Below are 21,436 nucleotides of genomic sequence, written 5' to 3' on the forward strand. Positions count from 1 at the left end.
CTGCAATCAACACACATTCTCATGGTACCATCCTTCTTTTTCACAATGACTATTGGGGCTGCCCAGGGGCTACAACTGTCTCTGATCACCCCAGCCTCCTTCATTTCCCGCAACATACTTTTGGCACATTGATATTGTGTTGGGGGTATAGGCCGGTATCTTTCTTTAATGGGTGGATGATCTCCAGAGGGGATATGGTGTTGAGCCCATTTTGCCTTCCCAAAGTCTAGGGGGTGTTTACTGAATACCCGCTCATACTCCTGAGTCACTCGGTGAACCCCACTCTTTTGGCGTGAAGGGGTGGAGTCAGTTCCCACCTGCAGCTGCTGACACCACTCCTCCAGCTGCTTTACAGAGCCATTGTCCTCCACCTGGTCGGATGAGACCAAGGGCTCTGCTGCCCGTATTGCATTGTTACTGACAGTAAGCAGCTTAGCAACTGTGGCATACCGAGGTATTGTGGCCTCCTCCTCCCCACAATTCAAGAGGCGTACAGGTACTCTCCCTTTGCGAACATCAACTACTCCTCTGGCTGTTAGGACAGTGGACCTGCTGTCAGAGTACACTGGCTCTACCAAGGCTTGGTAATCTTTTCCTCTGAGGCCTATGGCTGCCCAACACCAAATTAACATTTCACATCTGGGGGGTATCGCAATGGGGAAAGGATCACTCACTCTGACGCTGCCAATTTCTCCGCCAGACAGTTCTACCTGCTGTCTTTGCATCAGGGCCTTGATCTCCATCTGCAGGACTCGTTGTTCACTGGAACCAGCAGTCTCGGCTACCTATTGCAACAAAACAATAACCTCAGCAAGACAATTTTCAATTACATTAGTACCAAGGGTCATCATTGGGTTACATTCTCGTCGATCAATGTCTACAACTATCAGACCTTGAGATTTTAACTCTGCTCGTCCCACTTTAATAGTAATCTCTTTAAATCCTACTTGCGGAAAAGACTGACCATTGCTGGTAACTACTGTGAGTTCATCACTTGGGCCACGGGTAAGTTCAGAGTCAGCCCAATACCGCTTGTAAAGGATATATGGCATAATTGTCACCTGAGAGCCATTGTCCAGCAAAGCGTTCATGGGGATGCCGTCAATCACCACTTGGAGGACCGGTCGCCCTCCAACATACTTGGCTCGCCAGTTCCTTGGGCCTTGTGGTCCTACTCATGGGGGTTGGCCCTCTGCCCCAGGGGTTGCTCGTTTAAATAACAGAACCATGCAATGTAGCCTGCCTTGTGGCAGTGATGACAGATGGGACGTCTGTCCAGGTCATAGCGATCCTTGTCTCTCCCTCGGCGTGGTAGGATCCTCTTCTTCCGTAGCCATGGGACATCCTCTGGACTGGAGGCCAGCTGGATCTTCTCCTTTGATGACACCTGCAGGGACTGCACAGTTTTGGCAAGTGCAGCCATATTTTTGGTCAGCTCCTGGACCTGAAGACGCAGTTCGGCAGAAGGGTCTTTGTCCAGAGTCTGTGCATCAGCCTCCACCTGGCTGAGAGGGAAAGATGCTGCTTCTTGATGGTATGTGATCGCAGGGCGCCTAGGGGGCGCTGGACGGCTGACATTTGGTTCATGCAGCACTCGAATAGCCCTGTCCTTGAAGTCTGAAAAGTCTAGGTCAGGGCTTTGTAGGGCTATGATGCGCAGCTGTGCTCTGTGGGTACTGGATTGGAGGCCCTCAATAAATTGCTCCTTTAACAGTCTGTCTCCATCTTTCACACTGTCTGGATCAATCTGCTTGATGGCTCGCAGCGCCTCCTGCAGGTTAAGAGCATAGTCCCGTATACTGTCCTGCACTCTCTGCTTACACCCAAAGAATCTCATCTTTATTTCGGCTGCAGTACTGGTGTCAAAGGTGCTTCTTAGCTTAGCCAGGATCTTTTTAACAGTCTCTTTATCAGTGTCCTGCCAGGCTTTTACTTCCCTTTGCGCTGCACCAGTTAGCTGCCCAATAAGGATGTTCACTTTCTGGCTTTCAGACAGAGGATACACCTCAAACAAACTGCACAGTCTCTCTTTAAATTCACTCAGGGTATGTGACTCCCCTGAGTACTGCGGTAGCCAGGCTGCTCCCGGTATATAGGGCATGGACAACGGCATTATGGGGACCTCTGCGGTGGGTGCTGATTCTTGCGGTGCTGTGGAGGCAGCGCTGGCCGCTGGAGGCAGTGGCGCTATGGAAGCCGTAGCTGCGCTGGGCCCTGCAGCTTGTGGCACTGTGGGGTTTGCGGTGGCATCCGCCGCTGTGTCTGCTCTTGCTTCAGACATTCTCTTCCCCCCTAGTTAACGTTTGGCCAAGCCCTGTGTTGCGCTGGCTTACCGGCTGGATGATCGGGGGACGCCGGGACAGCAGGCCTCAGCTTCTCACCTCTCTCACGCTGGCCTCTTCCCGCGCGGCACTTCACTTTTCGTGCTCTCCGGCTGGCTCCGCCCATGACGGCTCGCCCCTTTTGCCTCCCGCGCGTGCCAATTGGCGGGGTAATGGTGGCATTTGCACAGATATTCTACAGCACAAAACACAGTCTATTGCACACAGGACCCGGGGGTACCGGGCTCTGTAAATCTTGTTTGTAACCAAAATGGGTCGCCCTCCCAGGGCTGTGGGGTACTCGGTTCCGGGCCGATCTCTCAGAGGGGAATTTCACAGCAGCATTGACCCGATCCATGGCCCTGGGCGCCCATGTAAAAGGGATTAAGTGATGGAATAAAGTTTATGAGTGAATGATTCGTGACACCACCTGTGGTGTTCGGCAATGAAGATGTTAAGCCGACGCTGCGGACAGATCCCCTGGGACAGATGGTGTGGTGCAGCTATGATGTTGTGGCCCTCCACAGGTAGGGCAGTAATCCCAGGGCAGTGAGGATAGGTGTTGAGGAAGAGGGTGCAGTGCCTGGCACAGGGATGAAGCAGTGCTGACGGGGTTGCAGGAAGAAGGCAAGGACACAACAGGGTGCAGTTTCTTTACCTTTACTTTGCTTGGCAAATGCAGTCCAGGGTCCAGATTACAGATGGCACAGGTGCTGGCTAGCCTGGAAACAACTTAGGAATCTCTCTAGGCAGATGGGTTGTGTAGTCTCCTTCCTAGCGCTTAGTTTTCGGTACTTGCAGTACTGTGTTACACTGAAGTTCCACTTGCTTATCCTCTTTAGAACTCCCTCGTATGGCAGACAGCTGTATCCTTTCTCTTCTGGCTCACACGTCGCTGTTGTGCCTCCGAGTCTTATGTGGGAATAGAGCATTTACAGCTTCCTATTCCTCCGGTTTCTGGTGCAGGACCATCAGTGTCCATACAGCCTTGGATACCGGGCTCCAGATCATGCGCTATAGCTGGGAATGAGCCTGAACTCTCTGCTCAATCCCCCAGCTATTCTCTTCACGTCCACACACGTTACACTCATCACACGAACTCTTAATTTCCCCTTTCCCCTTCCCGGCCCCCAGAGAGCAGCTCTTCCCCCTGTTTTAGGTTCAGAGCTCCCTCTGCTGACCTGGAGTGGGAGCTGTGTTGTGTGTTGTATTTAACTGCCAGAGAGATCCTTTATTGCTTCCAAGCATGACGTCACACTCCCTAGGAGGAAGGCAATGTCATTGTGGCAACCATACCCCTGGGGGAGCCACACAATATCTGTTTAATTTTTAAAAAAGTGAAAAAAAATTGCGTGGGTTCCTGCACAATTTTCAAAACCAGAACAGGGAAAGCCAGTGACTGGGGGCAGATGTTTATAGCCTGGGAAGGGGGTAATACCCATAGATCTTCCCAGGCTATTAATATCAGTTCTCAGCTGTATGTTTAGCCTTTAAACCCCCCTGGTAGCAGGCGCGCTGTCTGGGTGTTATGTTTGACACCAATCTCTCCTTCACATCCCATATACAATCTCTTGTCCGCTCTTGCCACTTACACCTAAAGAACATCTCTAGAATCCGCCCTTTTCTCACCATGGAAACAACAAAAACCCTGACTGTCGCATTGATCCACTCCCGCCTGGACTACTTCAATGCTCTATTAATTGGCCTCTTCGTTACTCGACTTTCCCCTCTCCAGTCCATACTTAATGCAGCAGCCAGGGTCATCCATCTGGCTAATCGGTACGCAGACGCGTCCGCTCTTCGCCAGTCCTTACATTGGCTGCCAATTCATTATAGGATCCAATTCAAAGTACTTGTTCTCACTCACAAAGCTCTCCACAGTGCAGCACCCCCCTACATCTCCTCCCTCATTTCTGTCTATAGGCCTAACCGACCGGTGCGCTCTGCAAACGACTGTCGACTAACCTCTGCCCTAATTGGCAACTCCCACTCCCGACTCCAAGACTTCTCCCGCGCTGCGCAAAGCCTCTAGAATGCTCTATCCTAAGAAATTAGGACTATCCACAATTTGCACAGTTTTAGGCGCTCCCTCAAAACGCATTTGTTCAGAGCGGCCTATCACGTTCACAAATCAAAGTCATTTTATGTGTAAGTGTGCATGTGTAGTCCATTCACTGTCTCCATCTATCCCTCAATCAAGATGGCTGGACCATCATTGTAAATACATCATTGTACATACACACCTATACTCTGTATCTCCCCCACCTCATTTTAAATTGTAAGCTCTCACGAGCAGGGTCGTCTTATTTTGCTTTAATTATTGTATTGTTAACGTTGCTACTTATGGCTTGTGTTTTGAAACTGTTAAACTGTAAAGCGCTGTGGAATATGTTGGCGCTATATAAGCAAAGATTATTATTATTATTACTGGCTATTAAAATAGGGGAGCCCCCCCAAAAAATGATGTGGGGTCCCCCTATAATTAATAACCAGAAAAGGCTATGCAGACAGCTGCGGGCCGATATTACTAGCCTAGGAAGGGGCCATGGATATTGCCGCCCTGGCTACAAAGTCCAGCTCTCAGCCGCCCCAGAAATGGCGCATCTCTCAGATGCGCCAATTCCAGCACTTAGCTTCCCTCTTCCCACTTGCCCTGTAGCGGTGGCAAGTGGGGTAATAGTTGTGGGGTTGATGTCACCTTTGTATTGTAAGGTGACATCAAGCCCATGGCTTATTAATGGAGAAGTGTCAATAAGACACCTATCCATTACTAACCCTATAGTTATTACCTGTTAAATAATGAATCAGCAAGAATAAAGTATTTTAATTAAATAAAACACAACAGTTTCCGATATTTATTATACGACTAATTCCTGCAATGCCCTCAATCACCTGCAAAAAAATAAATAAAAATAAACCAACACAAATACTCCCTGTTCCGATGTAGTCAATTTAATAATGAGTGTCCCACAATGATCTCCCATCTAGAGCTGTCACATCGGGAGATGTGACCACTCTACAGGGCCTCCGATGAAACACCGACCGGAGATAATGCTTCTGCAGTGTAGTTCATCGGAGTTCATGCTCTCACTTTACGGCACTACCGCTGCATGATGCCTGCTCACACACAGACCCGCACACACACACACACACATACAGCCCCGCAGACACACGCAGACAAACGTACACACACAGATACACACAGACACCCGCAGACAGACACGCACAACTTCTTCACACACACATAGTCTCCGCCCACACACATAGTCTCCGTCCACACACTCTTCCTCCTCCATATCTGCAGAGTTTTTCTCATGCAACGCTGCAGCAAAACCTCAAATCTTTTTACACCTGCGGTTTTGCTGCATATTTGACTGACTCAATGGAAGTCAATTGGTGCAGAAACGCTACAGATCCACAAAAAGAATTGACAAATTCGAGCAGATTTTTCCGCAGCATGTGCACACCAATTCTGGATTTCCCATTGATTAACTTTGGTTGTGCATTACACTGTGGATTCCGCGCGTCCAAAAACGCTGAGGATCCGCATCGAAATCTGCAACGTGTGCACATAACTTTAATCCTTTCACCTCCGGGCCATTTTCTGTTTCTTTTGTTTTCGTTTTTTGCTCTTCTTCCCAAGGCTATACTTTTTTTATTTTTCTGTCAATATGACCATGTGAGGGCTTGTTTTTTGTGGGACAAGTTGTACTTTTGAAAAACAACATTGATATTATTATTACTATATAATGTACTGAAAAATGTGAAAAAGATTCCAAGTGTGGTGAAATTGCAAAAAATGTGCAATTTCACAATTTTTTTTAACCACATTTACTAAATGCTAAAACTGACCTGCCATTATGATTCTCCAGGTCATTATGAGTTTGCAGATATCAAACACATATACCGTATATACTCGTGTATAAGCCGAGATTTTCAGCCCATTTTTTTGGGCTGAAAGTCCCTCTCTCGGCTTATACACGAGTCATATACCTGGGGGTCAGCGGGGGAGGGGGGGTGGGGGTGTCACAGATCATACTCACTCGTCCTGGCACTCTCTGCAGCCCCCTCGCTTCTCCACTGTCTCCCTTCCTGCCTTCAGTGGTCATGTGGTACCGCTCATTAAACTCATGAATATGCGCATATTCATGAGTGGTAATGAGTGCTATCACGTGACCGCTGAAGGCAGGAAGGGAGACAGTGGAGAAGCGAGGCTGCAGAGATGTTCCAGGATGGGTGAGTGTAGCGATATTCACTTGTCCTCGTTCCCACGCTGCTCACCGCCGTCTGCTGCTTCCTGTGTCCGTGATATTTAGCCAGCAGGGGACGCAGTGACGTGGTTAGTGCGCGCCGTGCCCTCTGCAGGCTGAACAGTCACTGAGAGGAAGCGCAGACAGTGGTGAGCAGCGATGGACCCTGGACAGGTGAATATCACAGGTGCCGGGTCCTGAGCAGGAGAGGTGAGTATGGCATTTTTTTTTGTAGCAGCATATGGGGGCATAATATATGGGGCAGCATATGGGGCATATTCTATGGAGCAGCATATGGGGGCATAATCTATGGAGCAGCATATGGGGGCATAATCTATGGAGCAGCATATGGGGACATATTCTATGGAGCAGCATATGGGGGCATATTCTGTGTAGCAGCATATGGGGGCATATTCCATGGAGCAGCATATAGGGGCATATTCTATGGGGCAGCATATAGGGGCATATTCTATGGGGCAGCATATGGGGGCATAGTCTATGGAGCAGCATATGGGGGCATATTCCATGGAGCAGCATATGGGGGCATATTCCATGGAGCAGCATATAGGGGCATATTCTATGGGGCAGCATATGGGGGCATATTCTATGGGGCAGTATATGGGGGCATAGTCTATGGAGCAGCATATGGGGGATATTCTATGGGGCAGCATATGGGGGCATAATCTATGGAGCAGCATATGGGGGCATATTCTATGGAGCAGCATATAGGGGCATATTCTATGGGGCATTTTATGGGGCAAAATCTAGGGGGCATTTTATGGGGGCATAATCTATGGAGCATTTTATTGGGGCATAATCTTTGGAGCATATTATGGGGGCATAATCTATGGAGCATTTTATGGGGGCATAATCTATGGAGCATCTTATGGGGGCATAATCTATGGAGCATCTTATGGGGCCATAACCTTTATGGAGCATTATATGGGGCATAGTATTCTATGAAGCATCTTATGGGGCCATTATTAACCTTTGTGCAGCATTATTTGGGGTGTATTTTGTATGGAGCATTATATGGGGCTCCTGATTCAATATGGATATTCAAAAACATTTAACCTACTGATGTCTCAATTAATTTTACTTTTATTGGTATCTATTTTTATTTTTGAAATTTACCAGTAGCTGCTGCATTTTCCACCCTAGGCTTATACATGAGTCAATAAGTTTTCCCAGTTTTTTGTGGCAAAATTAGGGGGTCGGCTTATACACAGGTCGGCTTATACACGAGTATACACGGTAGGTTCTCCTTTATTTAAGTGGTGAAAAAAAAATCCAAAGACAAAAAAATAAATAACGCTTAGCATTTCCATTTAACAAGAACTGGGGCTGGGTGAGGGCTTATTTTTTGGGCACCGAGCTGATGTTTTTATTGAAATCATATTGGGGCAGATACCATATTTTGATCACCCGTTATTGTGTTTTATTGCAATGTTGCGGCGACCAAAAACCGTAATTTTGGCATTTTAAATTTTTTTCTCGTTATGCTGTTTATCGATCAGATTAATTATTTTTATATTTTGATAGATCGGGCGTTTCTGAAATCAATACCAAATACGTGTATTTTTGATATTTTTTGTTTTATTTTGAATGGGACAAAAAGGGGGGTGATTTGAACTTTTATATTTTTTCATTTTTTAAATATTTTTAAAACCATTTTTTTACACTTTTTACGTGCTTCAGTAGTCTCCCTAGGAGACTTGAAGCTGCGATCTTCTGATCGTTTGTGCTACACATAGCAGGGCTTCAGCAAATCAGCTGTCATGTGCCGGAAAAGATATGGGCTCAGCGCCGGAGCCCGCTTTAAAGGGGGAGACATGACATATGTCGTATATATACAGTCATATGTTAAAGTTTGGGCACCCCTATTAATGTTAAACTTTTTTCTTTATAACAATTTTGGTTTTTGCAACGGCTATTTCAGCTTCATATATCTAATAACTGAAGGACTCAGATATATTTCTGGATTCAAATGAGGTTTATTGTACTAACAGAAAATGTGCAATCTGCATTTTAACAAAATTTGACCGGTGCAAAAGTATGGGCACCTCAACATAAAAGTGACATTAATATTTCGTAGATCCTCCATTTGCAAAAATAACAGCCTCTAGTCGCTTCCTGTAGCTATTAATGAGTTACTGGATCCTGGATAAAGGTATTTGTGACCATTCCTGTTTACAAAACAATTCCAGTTCAGTTAAGTTTGATTGTCGCCGAGCATGGACAGCCCGCTTCAAATCATCCCACAGATGTTCAATGATATTCAGGTCTGGGGACTGGGATGGCCATTCCAGAACATTGTAATTGTTCCTCTGTATGAATGCCTGAGTAGATTTGGAGCGGTGTTTTGGATCATTGTCTTGCTTTAATATCCATCCCCTGCGTAACTTCAACTTCGTCACTGATTCTTGCACATTATTGTCAAGAATCTGCGGATACTGAGTTGAATCCATGCGACCCTCAACTTTAACAAGATTCCCGGTGCCGGCATTGGCCACACAGCCCCGAAGCATGATGGAACCTACACCAAATTTTACTGTGGGTAGCAAGTGTTTTTCTTGGAATGCTGTGTTTTTTAGCCTCCATGCATAACGCCTTTTTGTATGACCAAACAACTCAATCTTTGTTTCATCAGTCCACAGGACCTTCTTCCAAAATGTAACTGGCTTGTCCAAATGTGCTTTTGCATACCTCAGGCGACTCTGTTTGTGGCGTGCTTGCAGAAACGGCTTCTTTCTCATCACTCTCCCATGCAGCTTCTCCTTGTGCAAAGTGCGCTGTATTGTTGACCGATGCACAGTGACACCATCTGCAGCAAGATGATGCTGCAGGTCTTTGGAGGTGGTCTGTGGATTGTCCTTGACTGTTCTCACCATTCTTCTCTGCCTTTCTGATATTTTTCTTGGCCTGCCACTTCTGGGCTTAACAAGAACTGTACCTGTGTTCTTCCATTTCCTTACTATGTTCCTCACAGTGGAAACTGACAGGTTAAATCTCTGAGACAACTTTTTGTATCCTTCCCCTGAAAAGCTATGTTGAATAATCTTTGTTTTCAGATGATTTGAGAGTTGTTTTGAGGAGCCCATGATGCCACTCTTCATAGGAGAATCAAATAGGAGAACTACTTGCAAGTGGCCACCTTATATACCTTTTCTAATTGATTTGATAACCTGGCTATGAAGTTCAAAGCTCAATGAGGTTACAAAACCAATTTAGTGCTTCAGGAAGTCAGTAAAAAGTAGTTAGGAGTCTTCAAATCAAGAAAATGATAAGGGTGCCCATACTCTTGCACCGGTCAAATTTTGTTTAAATGCAGATTGCACATTTTCTGTTAGTACAATAAACCTCATTTGAATCCAGAAAAATAACTGAGTCCATCAGTTATTAGATATATGAAACTGAAATAGCTGTTGCAAAAACCAAAATTGTTATAAAGAAAAAAGCTTAACATTAATAGGGGTGGCCAAACTTTAACATATGGCTGTACATCATATGTCATGAAGGGGTTAAAGTTTTTCTAAATAAATGTCAAGTTTTTAGGCTTGGGATACATATTTCCATGCTGAGCCCTCCTATTTGTTGTTTGGTCTTTATTTTGGGGCATGTTGAAGTGAGATGTGCCTGACTAATTAAGAGGTACCTCGCCACAAATCTTACTCCAGTCAGGGAAATTCACTATTATAGAGCCACCAATAAATAAGTACAAAGAGAATAAGGATATGAGAATGACACTTGCAGGTGCCTCAAGGTACAATGCGTCTATCCGGCTCATGTAAGTTAAGGGGGTTTTACACATAGCGATATCGCTAGCAATATCGCTAAAGCATCACTGATTTGGTGACGCAGCAGCGATGTCGCTAGCGATATCGCTAGCGATATCGCTATGTGTGATACTTACCTCCGACCGGCTCCCCCGCTGTCTGTCGCTGATCGCGCGAGATCGCACAGCTCCATTTCTCGTCGGGCGCTTCCTGCTGGTGCCGATGAGCGACGCATGGACGCGGACGGGAGGACGTCAGGATCGCCATATCTGAAAGGTAAGTAACGACCGCTGTATCGCTGCTGCATCGCTGTGAGATCTGCCTGTGTGGCAGATCACTAGCGACCATTTAGAGATGCACCAGCGATCCTGACCGGGTTGTATCATGGTCGGGATCGCTGGTGCATCACTAAAAGTAAAGGGGCCTTTACCATCTATCTTGGCATTAAGTGTCAGCAGTGAAGTTATGTCGTCCCAGATCTGATCTCTCAGGTAGAATAGACAGGTTCATCATATATTTGCAATTTACGTAAGCAATGTGTACATTTTTAGCATATTCTCACACTGCACTGTTCAGTGTAAATAATCTTCAGCACAGTAACAAATTAGATAATACCTCCACCAGCAGCTGCAGTATTTGATCTGTGGAAATTGGTCATTACTGGTAGTTTAACCCTCCATGCACCCAAGACACTCTTTGAATATGTCTAGCTACTAATGGACTATGCCATATTTCATTATTAAATCAGTTAAACAGCTTTAAGCACAAATTTTGCAAAAATGTATAATTTCTTGTCTATCTCTATTTTTCAGGTCCAACACCTTTCCTGTTGATCAGTCGTGGAAACGATATTCTCAGTGTCGACACTGATGGTACTAATCTCAAGACAATAGTGGGAAGCGCAGGATCGGCAGTATTGCTGGATTTTGACTATCAAGAACAAAGACTTTACTGGCTTGATCCTAACAGAGGTTTTATACAGAGAATATTTCTAAATAAAACTAAACGTGAGGTAAAGTGTCAGAACAAAAATATGATTATGTTTATCATGCTTGCTTATTTAGTGCTAAAATATAACACAGCATATATTTGGAGGTATTTACCATCATTTTTAGCCATTCAGACAGGAAAATCATCAACAAGGCTAGTATGGTCGCTTGCTTCAACATTTTTTTCACTGATCAATTAAAAATATCCCTAGCTAGGCGTTCATTGAATTCCTGCTCTTGCGCATGCACACACATGTCATTTTGATCAGTGTTTTTTAGGCATGTGGACTGCAGTGACTGCTTCTCCTCCATGGGTTACATAAGAGAACATTCTTCCCAACCCCTTTTGGCATGTATGTGAGAATGTTGCATTTGCCTTTTGTGCTAGATAATGACGGCTGTATAGTTTTCATAAAGGACTTCAAGAATCTTATTTCTGTACATGACTGGTCACTATCATGTCTTTTTGTAATATCATTATCCTTCGTTTAAAACTGTTAGCAATAGCGAGAATGGAATAGAGATGATTGTGAATGTTGCATAGAATATCAGTCCTAAAATAAGATTATATAAATATAAAACAATTAATCAATAACATGTACAGTTCTCATTATGATTTAAAAAGAGAAAAGACAGTAGTTTGACAATAAATGGCTTCACCCAACCACTAACCATGAGTGGAGAAAAAATGTTGGTGTTATCATTCATACTCTCTGAAAAAAAGGCCAAGAAAGCAAATACTCTGCCGGGGTATGTAAACTTTTGAGCACAACTGTATATCAAGTCATAGGCAAGTTGCTTATGGCAGACCTATGCAGATGTCTCCAACCCATATGCCATATATTTCAAATCCTAGTTCGCAACATGAAGTGGTTTATTCCATTTTATTCTCTTCTTACTAATAGCTTCGATTAGTTTCTCTTCCAGTGGCTTAAAGTCTAAAGTTGCATTTAAACTGAAAGAACACTCGTTCACGATAATCTTTCAGTGTAAACAAGCTGCCGATTACCCGATGAACAAGCAAAATGCTCGTTTATCGGGAGAATTGATCTTTAATATTTCAAAAGTGTTTATTGGACTATTATACAGTGCAATGTAGGAAAGCAAATAAATTGAGGGCGTAAGGCCTCAAGACATAATAAACAATAACAAATTAGACAATGAATGCGGACAAAAAAAATAACATACATAGCTACACACACATAGAAAACATACATACACACATCAGATCATCATAATAGTATAACAGAAAGTAAATAAGTCCTTGACCCTGAAGTGCAACTTTGTTGTGTCGAAATCTGAAGACTTAACTATAACATATGATTGGGGCAAGACCAATAACTCCACAACCCAAAAATTGCTTACTTAATATGAGTACCTCCTACACCTTACACTTTTTACCCTAGTCAGAGTATAGGAAGTCACCAAACAACAAAATAAAAGAAGAGGATAGAAGTGAGTGAGAACGGAAGAAAAAATAAGACAGCTCCACATGTCCAGTGGTTTTAAGCCCCTACACCTTGTTTGTAGCATTTTGTTCCAGTTTATTGCCCTATGCCCATCTGATGTGGGGTTGGTGCCCCAGCCCATTGTCCTCGAAGTTCACAGGATAACTTACCTAACTTCTGCTGTGCAGTTAGTTGACTACATGAAGCATTGTGTTGGTTCACTGATGTCTGACTGTGAAGTCTATATGGGCAAATGAAGTGCAGAGGTTGGGGGGAGTTCCAAATTCCTTAATTCTCCTAAGACTGGAACTTTTATTTTTGTTCTTTAGCTTGATTCCACTGATATTTTGAAAAAAAATGTCTTCTGTGCCACCTGGTAATGCAGGGTATGCCTACTACTTTTTCAATGAGACAATAACAAAAGTATTTAGTTTTTATCAACTTTTTAAGTATTTATAGTTAACGCTTCAGTACTCTGCAAAATGTTTCTTCTTTGTCACTGAATGTGCATCTACTACCACTAATAATAATAATCATCATCTTTTTTTTAATAACACACAAACTTATTCCACATTCCTTTACAATTGGAAAAATAATAAATTAAATAGCAAGTAATTAAAAGCAATGAGGTGAACCCCACTTCCCCAAAAACATTGAGGCGAAAGACGATAGCATTCTCATAAGAGTTTACAATCTAAGTCAATGTTTCCCAAACTCCCGTCCTCATGGCCCCTAACAGATCATGTTTTCAGAATTTCCTTAGTAACAGATCATGTTTTAAGGATTTCCTTAGTATTTCACAGGTGAGAGAACCTGCGGCAATTTCTGATGCCTTAACCCCTTACCTACAATTGACGTAATATTCCGTCCATGTGACCATGGACCTAATTACCATGGACGGAATATTACGTCATCGCGATCAGCGGTGCCCACGTGGTGAGCGCCGCAGATCGCAGCCGAGTGTCAGCTAATTATCATAGCTGACACCCGGCACAATGTGTCAGGGGCGGTCACGGACCGCCCCCGACACGTTAACCCCTTGCACACCGCGATCAAACACGATTGTGGTGTACCGGGGGTTAAAGGGAAGCATCGGCAGGGAGGGGGCTCCCTCCGTGCTTCCCTGAGCCCCCCACGGCAGCGCAATGTGCAGCGCTGCTGTGGGGGCTCCTTTCCTGCAGGTCCCCGGATCCAATATGGCGACGGGGACCTCCGGGGGCCTGCAGGAAGCTGGCTTCCTCAGTGCCTGCAAAACGCAGGCATGAGGAAGCCTGTGCAGTGCCTGTGACAGATCGCTGATCTGTCACAGTGATCTGTGATGTGACAGATCAGCGATCTGTCACAGGACAGTGATGTCCCCCATGGGACATTGTAATAAAGTAAAAAAAAAATAAAAAAAGTGTAAAAATAATTAAAAAAAAATCGCCAAATAAATTAAAAAAAAAAAAAAAATATTCCCCAATAAATTAATTTTTTGGAAATAAAAAAAAAAAAAACAATAAAAGTACACATATTTGGTATTGCCGCGTCCGTAACGACCCGCCCTATAAAACTGTCCCAATAGTTAACCCCTTAAGTGAACCCCTTAAAAAATAAAAATAAAAAACGAAGCAAAAAATAATGATTCATTATCATACCGCCGAACAAAAAGTGCAATAACGCGCGATCAAAAAGACGCATATAAATATCCATGGTACCGCTGAAAACGTCATCTTGTCCCGCAAAAAATGAGCCACCATACAGCATCATCAGCGAAAAAATAAAAAAGTTATAGCTCGCAGAATAAAGTGATGCAAAAATAATTATTTTTTATATAAAATTGTTTTCATTGCATAAAAGCGCAAAACATAAAAAAACGACCTAAATGAGGTATCGCTGTAACCGTACCTACCCGAAGAATAAAACCGCCTTATAAATTTTACCGCACCCGGAACGGCGTAAACGCACCACCCAAAAGAAATTCATGAAACGCTGGTTCTTGTAAATTCTGCGTCCCACCAAAAAACGAAATAAAAAGCGATCAAAAAATGTCACATGCCCGAACATGATACCAATAAAAGCGTCAACTCGTCCCGCAAAAAATAAGACCTCACATGACTCGGTGGGTCAAAATATGGAAAAATTATAGCTCTCAATATGTGGTGATGCAAAAACTATTTTTACAATAAAAAGCGTCTTTTAGCGTGCGACAGCTGTCAAACATAAAAACCGCCATAAATAGTAAATCAAACCCCCCGTTATCACCCCCTTAGTTAGGGAAAAATAATAACATTAAAAAAATGTATTTATTTCCATTTTCCCATTAGGGTTAGGGCTAGGGTTAGGGCTAGGGTTAGGGCTAGGGCTAGGGCTAGGGTTAGGGTTAGGGTTAGGGCTAGGGCTAGGGTTAGGGTTAGGGTTAGGGCTAGGGCTAGAATTGGGGGTTTCCACTATTTGCGCACATCAGGTGCTCTCCAAACGCAACATGGCATCTGATCTCAATTCCAGCCAATTCTGCGTTGAAAAAGTCAAATGGTGCTCCTTCCCTTCCAAGCCCTGCCATGCACCCAAACAGTGTTTTACCCCCTCATATGGGGTATCAGCCTAATCAGGACAATTTGCAAAACAACTTTTGGGGTCCTATTTCTCCTGTTGCCCTTAGGAAAATAAAAATTTTGGGGCAAAAATATCATTTTTGTGGAAAAATTTTTTTTGGGTATTTTCACGCCTGGGCGTTATAAACTTCTGTGAAGCACTTGGGGGTTCAAAGTTCTCACCACACATCTAGATAAGTTCCTTGGGGGGTCTAGTTTCCAAAATGGGGTCATTTGTGGGGGGTTTCCACTGTTTTGGTACATCAGGGGCTTTCCAAACGCGACATGGTGTCTGATCTCAATTCCAGCCAAAAAAGTCAAATGGCGCTGCTTGCCTTCCAAGCTCTGCCATGTGCCCAAATAGTCATTTACACCCACATATGGGGTATCAGTGTACTCAGGACAAATTGCACAATAACTTTTAGGGTCCTGTTACCCTTGGGAAAATAAAAATTGGGGGTGAAAAGATCATTTTGTGGAAAAAATATGATTTTTTAATTGTACCGCTGTGCATTATAAACTTCTGTGAAGCCCTTGTGGGTTCAAAGTTCTCACCACATATCTAGATAAGTTCCTTAGGGGGTCTAGTTTCAAAAATGGGGTCACTTGTGGGGGGTTTCCACTGTTTAGGTACATCAGGGGCTCTCCAAACGCGACATGGCGTCCGATCAGAATTCCAGCCAATTTTGCATTGAAAAAGTCAAACGGCGCTCCTTCCCTTCTGAGCTCTGCCATGCGCCGAAACAGTGGTTCCCCCCCACATATCAGGTATCAGCGTGCTCAGGACAAATTGCACAATAATTTTTGCAGTCCAATTTCTCCTGTTACACTTGGTAAAATAAAAAAATTGAACCTGAAGTAATTTTTTTTGTGAAAAAAAGTTAAATGTTAATTTTTTTTAAATATTCAAAAAATTCCTGTGACGCACCTGAAGGGTTAATAAACTCCTTGAATGTGGTTTTAAGCACCTTAAGGGGTGCAGCTTTTAGAATGGTGTCACTTTTGGGTATTTTCTATCATATAGACCCCTCAAAGTGGCTTCAAATGTGATGTGGTCCGTAAAAATAAAATGGTGTTGCAAAAATGAGAGATCGCTGGTCAACTTTTAACCCTTATATCTTGCTAACAAATAAAAATTTTGGTTCCAAAATTGTGCTGATGTAAAGTAAACATGTGGCAAATGTTACTTATTAACTTTTTTGTGTGCCATATCTCTGTGATTTAAGGGCATAAAAATTCAAAGTTGGAAAATTGCGGAATTTTCAAAATTTTCGCCAAATTTCCGTTTTTCTCATAAATAAACGCAAGTTATATGAATGAAATTTTTCCACTAACATGAAGTACAATATGTCACGAGAAAACAATGTCAGAATCACCGGGATCCACGGAAGCGTTTCAGAGTTATGACCTCATAAAGGGACAGTTGTCAGAATTATAAAAATTGGCCAGGTAGTTAACGTGCAAACCACCCTTGGTAGTGAAGGGGTTAATAATAATAATTCCATCACTTGTGCAATACTAAGGAAATCCTGAAAACATGATTTGTTGGGAGCCATGAGGACTGGAGTTGGGGAACCCTGATCTAAATAAATGGGAGGAGTGATGCAAAAAGGTACCTGGTGCAAATGTAGCGCAAGGGACTAGCCCATTGTGTTAACATATAAATGATAAGTAAATTAGTATAAACTATCAGCAGCCACAAAATGAGCCAGTGCTGATACTTGCCATCTTTCTGTCCTTTTCTACTGGTTACCTCCTTCCACTTCTACTGTTCTATTCTCTCTACCATCCTGTTTCCAGTTTGCCTGTTCCCATAGTTGCTTCCTTTCCATCTGTATGTGGTTTTTTATATGAAAATAATTTTAGCCACATAATTGCAGACTTTCCCACAATTGGGGTGACATCATCCATGTGCCCACAGCACGTCAGTTATTTACCCTTGGTTAATTGCATTTCAAGATTATTTCTTTCCCATCAGACAGGGATGAAGTGAATATATTACAAAAAAACACAGTATAATGCTCACAACTAGAGTTGAGCGATACCGTCCGATACTTCAAAGTATCGGATCGGAATGGATCGGCCGATCTTAAAAAAAAGTATCGGTATCGCCGATTCCGATACCGGAAGTCCCATTCAAGTCTATGGGACTTCCGGTATCGGAATAAGAAAAACCCTGTTTTTGCCTTGTACAGCCTCTCTGGGGTCTGTACGGGCCTTTCGGGGGGCTGTGCCGGCCTGCCAGGGGGTCTGTGCAGGCTCCGGTGGTCTGTGCCGGCCTGCCGGGGGGCTGTGCCGGCCTGCCGGTGGTCTGTGCAGGCTCCGGTGGGCTGTGCCGGCCTGCCGGGGGGCTGTGCCAGCCTGCCGGTGGTCTGTGCAGGCCCCGGGGGGCTGTGCCGGCCTGCCGGGGGGCTGTGCCGGCCTGCCGGTGGTCTGTGCAGGCTCCGGGGGGCTGTGCCAGCCTGCCGGGGGGCTGTGCAGGCTTCGGGGGTCTGTGCAGGCATCGTCCGATTGGGACTACAAGTCCCATTGGGCGATGCCTGCTACCATGACAGTGATTGACACATTAGCCAATGATGGGACTGTAGTAGTCCCATCATTCGGCTAATGTGTTGAATGTAAAAAAAAATAAAAAAAAAATTACATGCTACATACATACTACATATATACATACTACATACATACTATATACATACTACATATATACTACATGCTACATACATACAACATGCATACTAAATATATACTACGTGCAACATGCATACTACATACATGCTACATTCATACTACATACTACATACATGCTACATTCATACTACATATATACTACATGCAACATACATACAACATATATACTACATGCATGCAACATGCATACTACATATATACTACATGTAACATACATACTACATATATACTACATGCATACTACATACATGCTACATACTACATGCATGCTACATACATACTACATGCATGCTACATACATACTACATACATACTACATGCATGCTACATACATACTACATGCATGCTACATACATACTACATGCATGCTACATACATACTACATGCTACATACATACTACATATATACTACATGCATGCTACATACATACTACATGCTACATACATACTACATGCATGCTACATACATACTACATGCTACATATATACTACATACATACTACATGCATGCTACATACATACTACATGCATGCTACATACATACTACATGCATGCTACATACATACTACATATATACTACATGCATACTACATGCTACATACATACTACATACATACTACATGCATGCTACATACATACTACATGCTACATATATACTACATACATACTACATGCATGCTACATACATACTACATGCATGCTACATACATACTACATGCTACATACATACTACATACATACTACATACATACTACATGCATGCTACATACAATACATTCATACAATACATACATAGACATACAGTACATATAACATAGAGTAACATACTTACCAATTCTTGTCACATTGTTCCCCGAAGCCATTGTCTTTTACGGAATAAATATTAACATAACAAACCACAAAAATACTCACCCATGATCCGAAGCAGTCCACGAGTGTGTCCCACGACGATCTTGGGTAGAGAACGGCAGCATTAGCTGATGCTGCCGTTCTCTACGGGCTGCAGGAATCCAATGACGGAAGGTAGGTATCCTTCCGCACTGTATTCCTCCGCCACTTAAAAAAAAAAGTTCCTAGTCTCACTTTATGCCATTGCTGTGTGGGAATTTCCCACGCAGCAATGGCATAAAGTGAGACTAGGGACTTTTTTTTTTTAAGTGGTGGAGGAATACAGTGCGGAAGGATACCTACCTTCCGTCATTGGATTCCTGCAGCCCGTAGAGAATGGCAGCATCAGCTGATGCTGCCGTTCTCTACCCAAGATCGTCGTGGGACACACTCGTGGACTGCTTCGGATCATGGGTGAGTATTTTTGTGGTTTGTTATGTTAATATTTATTCCGTAAAAGACAATGGCTTCAGGGGGAACAATGTGACAAGTATTGGTAAGTATGTTACTCTATGTTATATGTACTGTATGTCTATGTATATATTGTATGTAGCATGCATGTAGTATGTATGTAGTATATATGTGGTATGTATGTAGCATGTAGTATGTATGTTGCATGCATGTAGTATGTATGTAGTATATATGTATGTAGCATGTAGCATGTATGTAGCATGCATGTAGTATATATGTGGTATGTATGTAGCATGTAGTATGTATGTAGTATGTATGTGGTATGTATGTAGCATGTAGCATGCATGTAGTATGTATGTAGTATATATGTGGTATGTATGTAGCATGTAGTATGTATGTAGTATGTATGTAGCATGCAGTATGTATGTAGCATGCATGTAGTATATATGTAGTATGTAGTATGTATGTAGCATGCATGTAGTATATATGTAGTATGTATGTAGCATGTAGTATGTATGTATGTAGCATGCATGTAGTATATATGTAGTATGTATGTAGCATGTAGTATGTATGTAGCATGCATGTAGTATATATGTAGTATGTATGTAGCATGTAGTATGTATGTAGCATGCATGTAGTATATATGTGGTATGTATGTAGCATGCATGTAGTATGTATGTAGTATATATATATATATATTTTTTTTTTAACATTTAACACATTAGCCGGATGATGGGACTACTACTGTCCCATCATTGGCTAATGTGTCAATCACTGTCATGGTAGCAGGCATCGCCAGATGGGACTTGTAGTCCCATCGGACGATGCTTGCACAGACCCCCGGACATCAGCACAGCCCCCCGGCAGGCCGGCACAGCCCCCCGGCAGGCCGGTACAGACCCCCACAGGGTGCACAGACCACCGGCAGGCCGGCACAGCCCCCCGGCAGGCCGGTACAGACCCCAGGCAGTCCACACAGCCCCCTGGCAGGCCGGCAGAGACCCCCGGAAGGCCCGAAATGACGGCGCATCATGATGCGCACACACCGCGCATCATGATGATGTAATTTCGGCTGTCAATCAACTTTGAACTTCCGATTCCGATGCCGGCTTCCGATATTGAAAAAATATCGGAAGTCGGTATCGGAATTCCGATACAGCAAGTATCGGCCGATACCCGATACTTGCGGTATCGGAATGCTCAACACTACTCACAACCATAATGCCATCAATTACCCAAAAGGTGCCACCCAGTTCTCAGTAACTGACAATGTCAGGAAAAATAGTATTTATAACTACAAATTAAAGTGCATATAGAAAACCTTTCTTGTTGTTGAAGTGTTAAATAACCTGTTTTATGACTTAATATTAGATGTTTTATTACTAATATTTTACTTCCCGGTAACACTGATGTTTTCGTGTTTCAGAGAATGCGTGCTGTAATACAAGGGGCAACACGATTCACAGTGGATTGGAAAAACAAGAATATTTTTTGGTCCAACCAGCACAAAGGAACGATAGAGTGGACCGACATGAGTGGAAAGAAAGCTAGAACCCTTTTGAGAGGTTTAGTTCAACCCACCTTCATTTCTGTTGATCCAGTGGAGGGGTATATGCAACTTTAGAATTTAACTTTAATGATTTTGTATTAAATATTAAAGAGTATTCACATATTAATTCCAAATGACAATCATCTTGTGTCAGTCATGTAGAGTTTGGATGGAGAGGCAATGCCCTTTTAGCTCCTACATAGGTGAGCTGGTGAGGAAAAACAATGGACTTGGATCCCTTTGTTCTATTGTTTATCAGTAGTGATGAAACCTTTATCACCTATCTTGTTGTCAGGTTATTAATGTATAGGGTGGGAAAAAACCTGTAGGCTGAAATGGAAACTATTCCACAAGTAATGTTACCATTATATGGGGTGTATACTTGTGTTGTGAAATGTGTTATTCATGAGCTCTTCCATTTTTTCTTATATTAAACTTACAATTTCAGATAGAATATTAAACATGAGAAAAATAGTAACCTATATTAACCTGTATGTGTAACTTCATAAATATATTGCCTAAATAAAAATATATGATTAATTT

The 21,436-nt window shown here is 43.1% G+C and overlaps 1 protein-coding gene across 3 annotated transcripts in view; it reads left to right on the forward strand.

Moving 5' to 3' along the window:
- EGF (epidermal growth factor) overlaps window positions 1-21,436 on the forward strand; it is a 221,387-nt gene that overhangs the window by 33,661 nt on the left and 166,290 nt on the right. For all 3 annotated transcript variants that reach the window (XM_073571963.1, XM_073571964.1, XM_073571965.1), the window contains exons 2-3: window positions 11,160-11,359; window positions 20,771-20,952. In XM_073571963.1, the coding sequence (XP_073428064.1) occupies window positions 11,160-11,359; window positions 20,771-20,952 (382 nt within the window). The remainder of the gene's footprint in view (window positions 1-11,159; window positions 11,360-20,770; window positions 20,953-21,436) is intronic.

This window comes from Dendrobates tinctorius, unplaced genomic scaffold, assembly GCF_039654945.1.
Source record: "Dendrobates tinctorius isolate UK_male_01 unplaced genomic scaffold, ASM3965494v1 ptg000030l, whole genome shotgun sequence".
Lineage (NCBI taxonomy): Eukaryota > Metazoa > Chordata > Amphibia > Anura > Dendrobatidae > Dendrobates > Dendrobates tinctorius.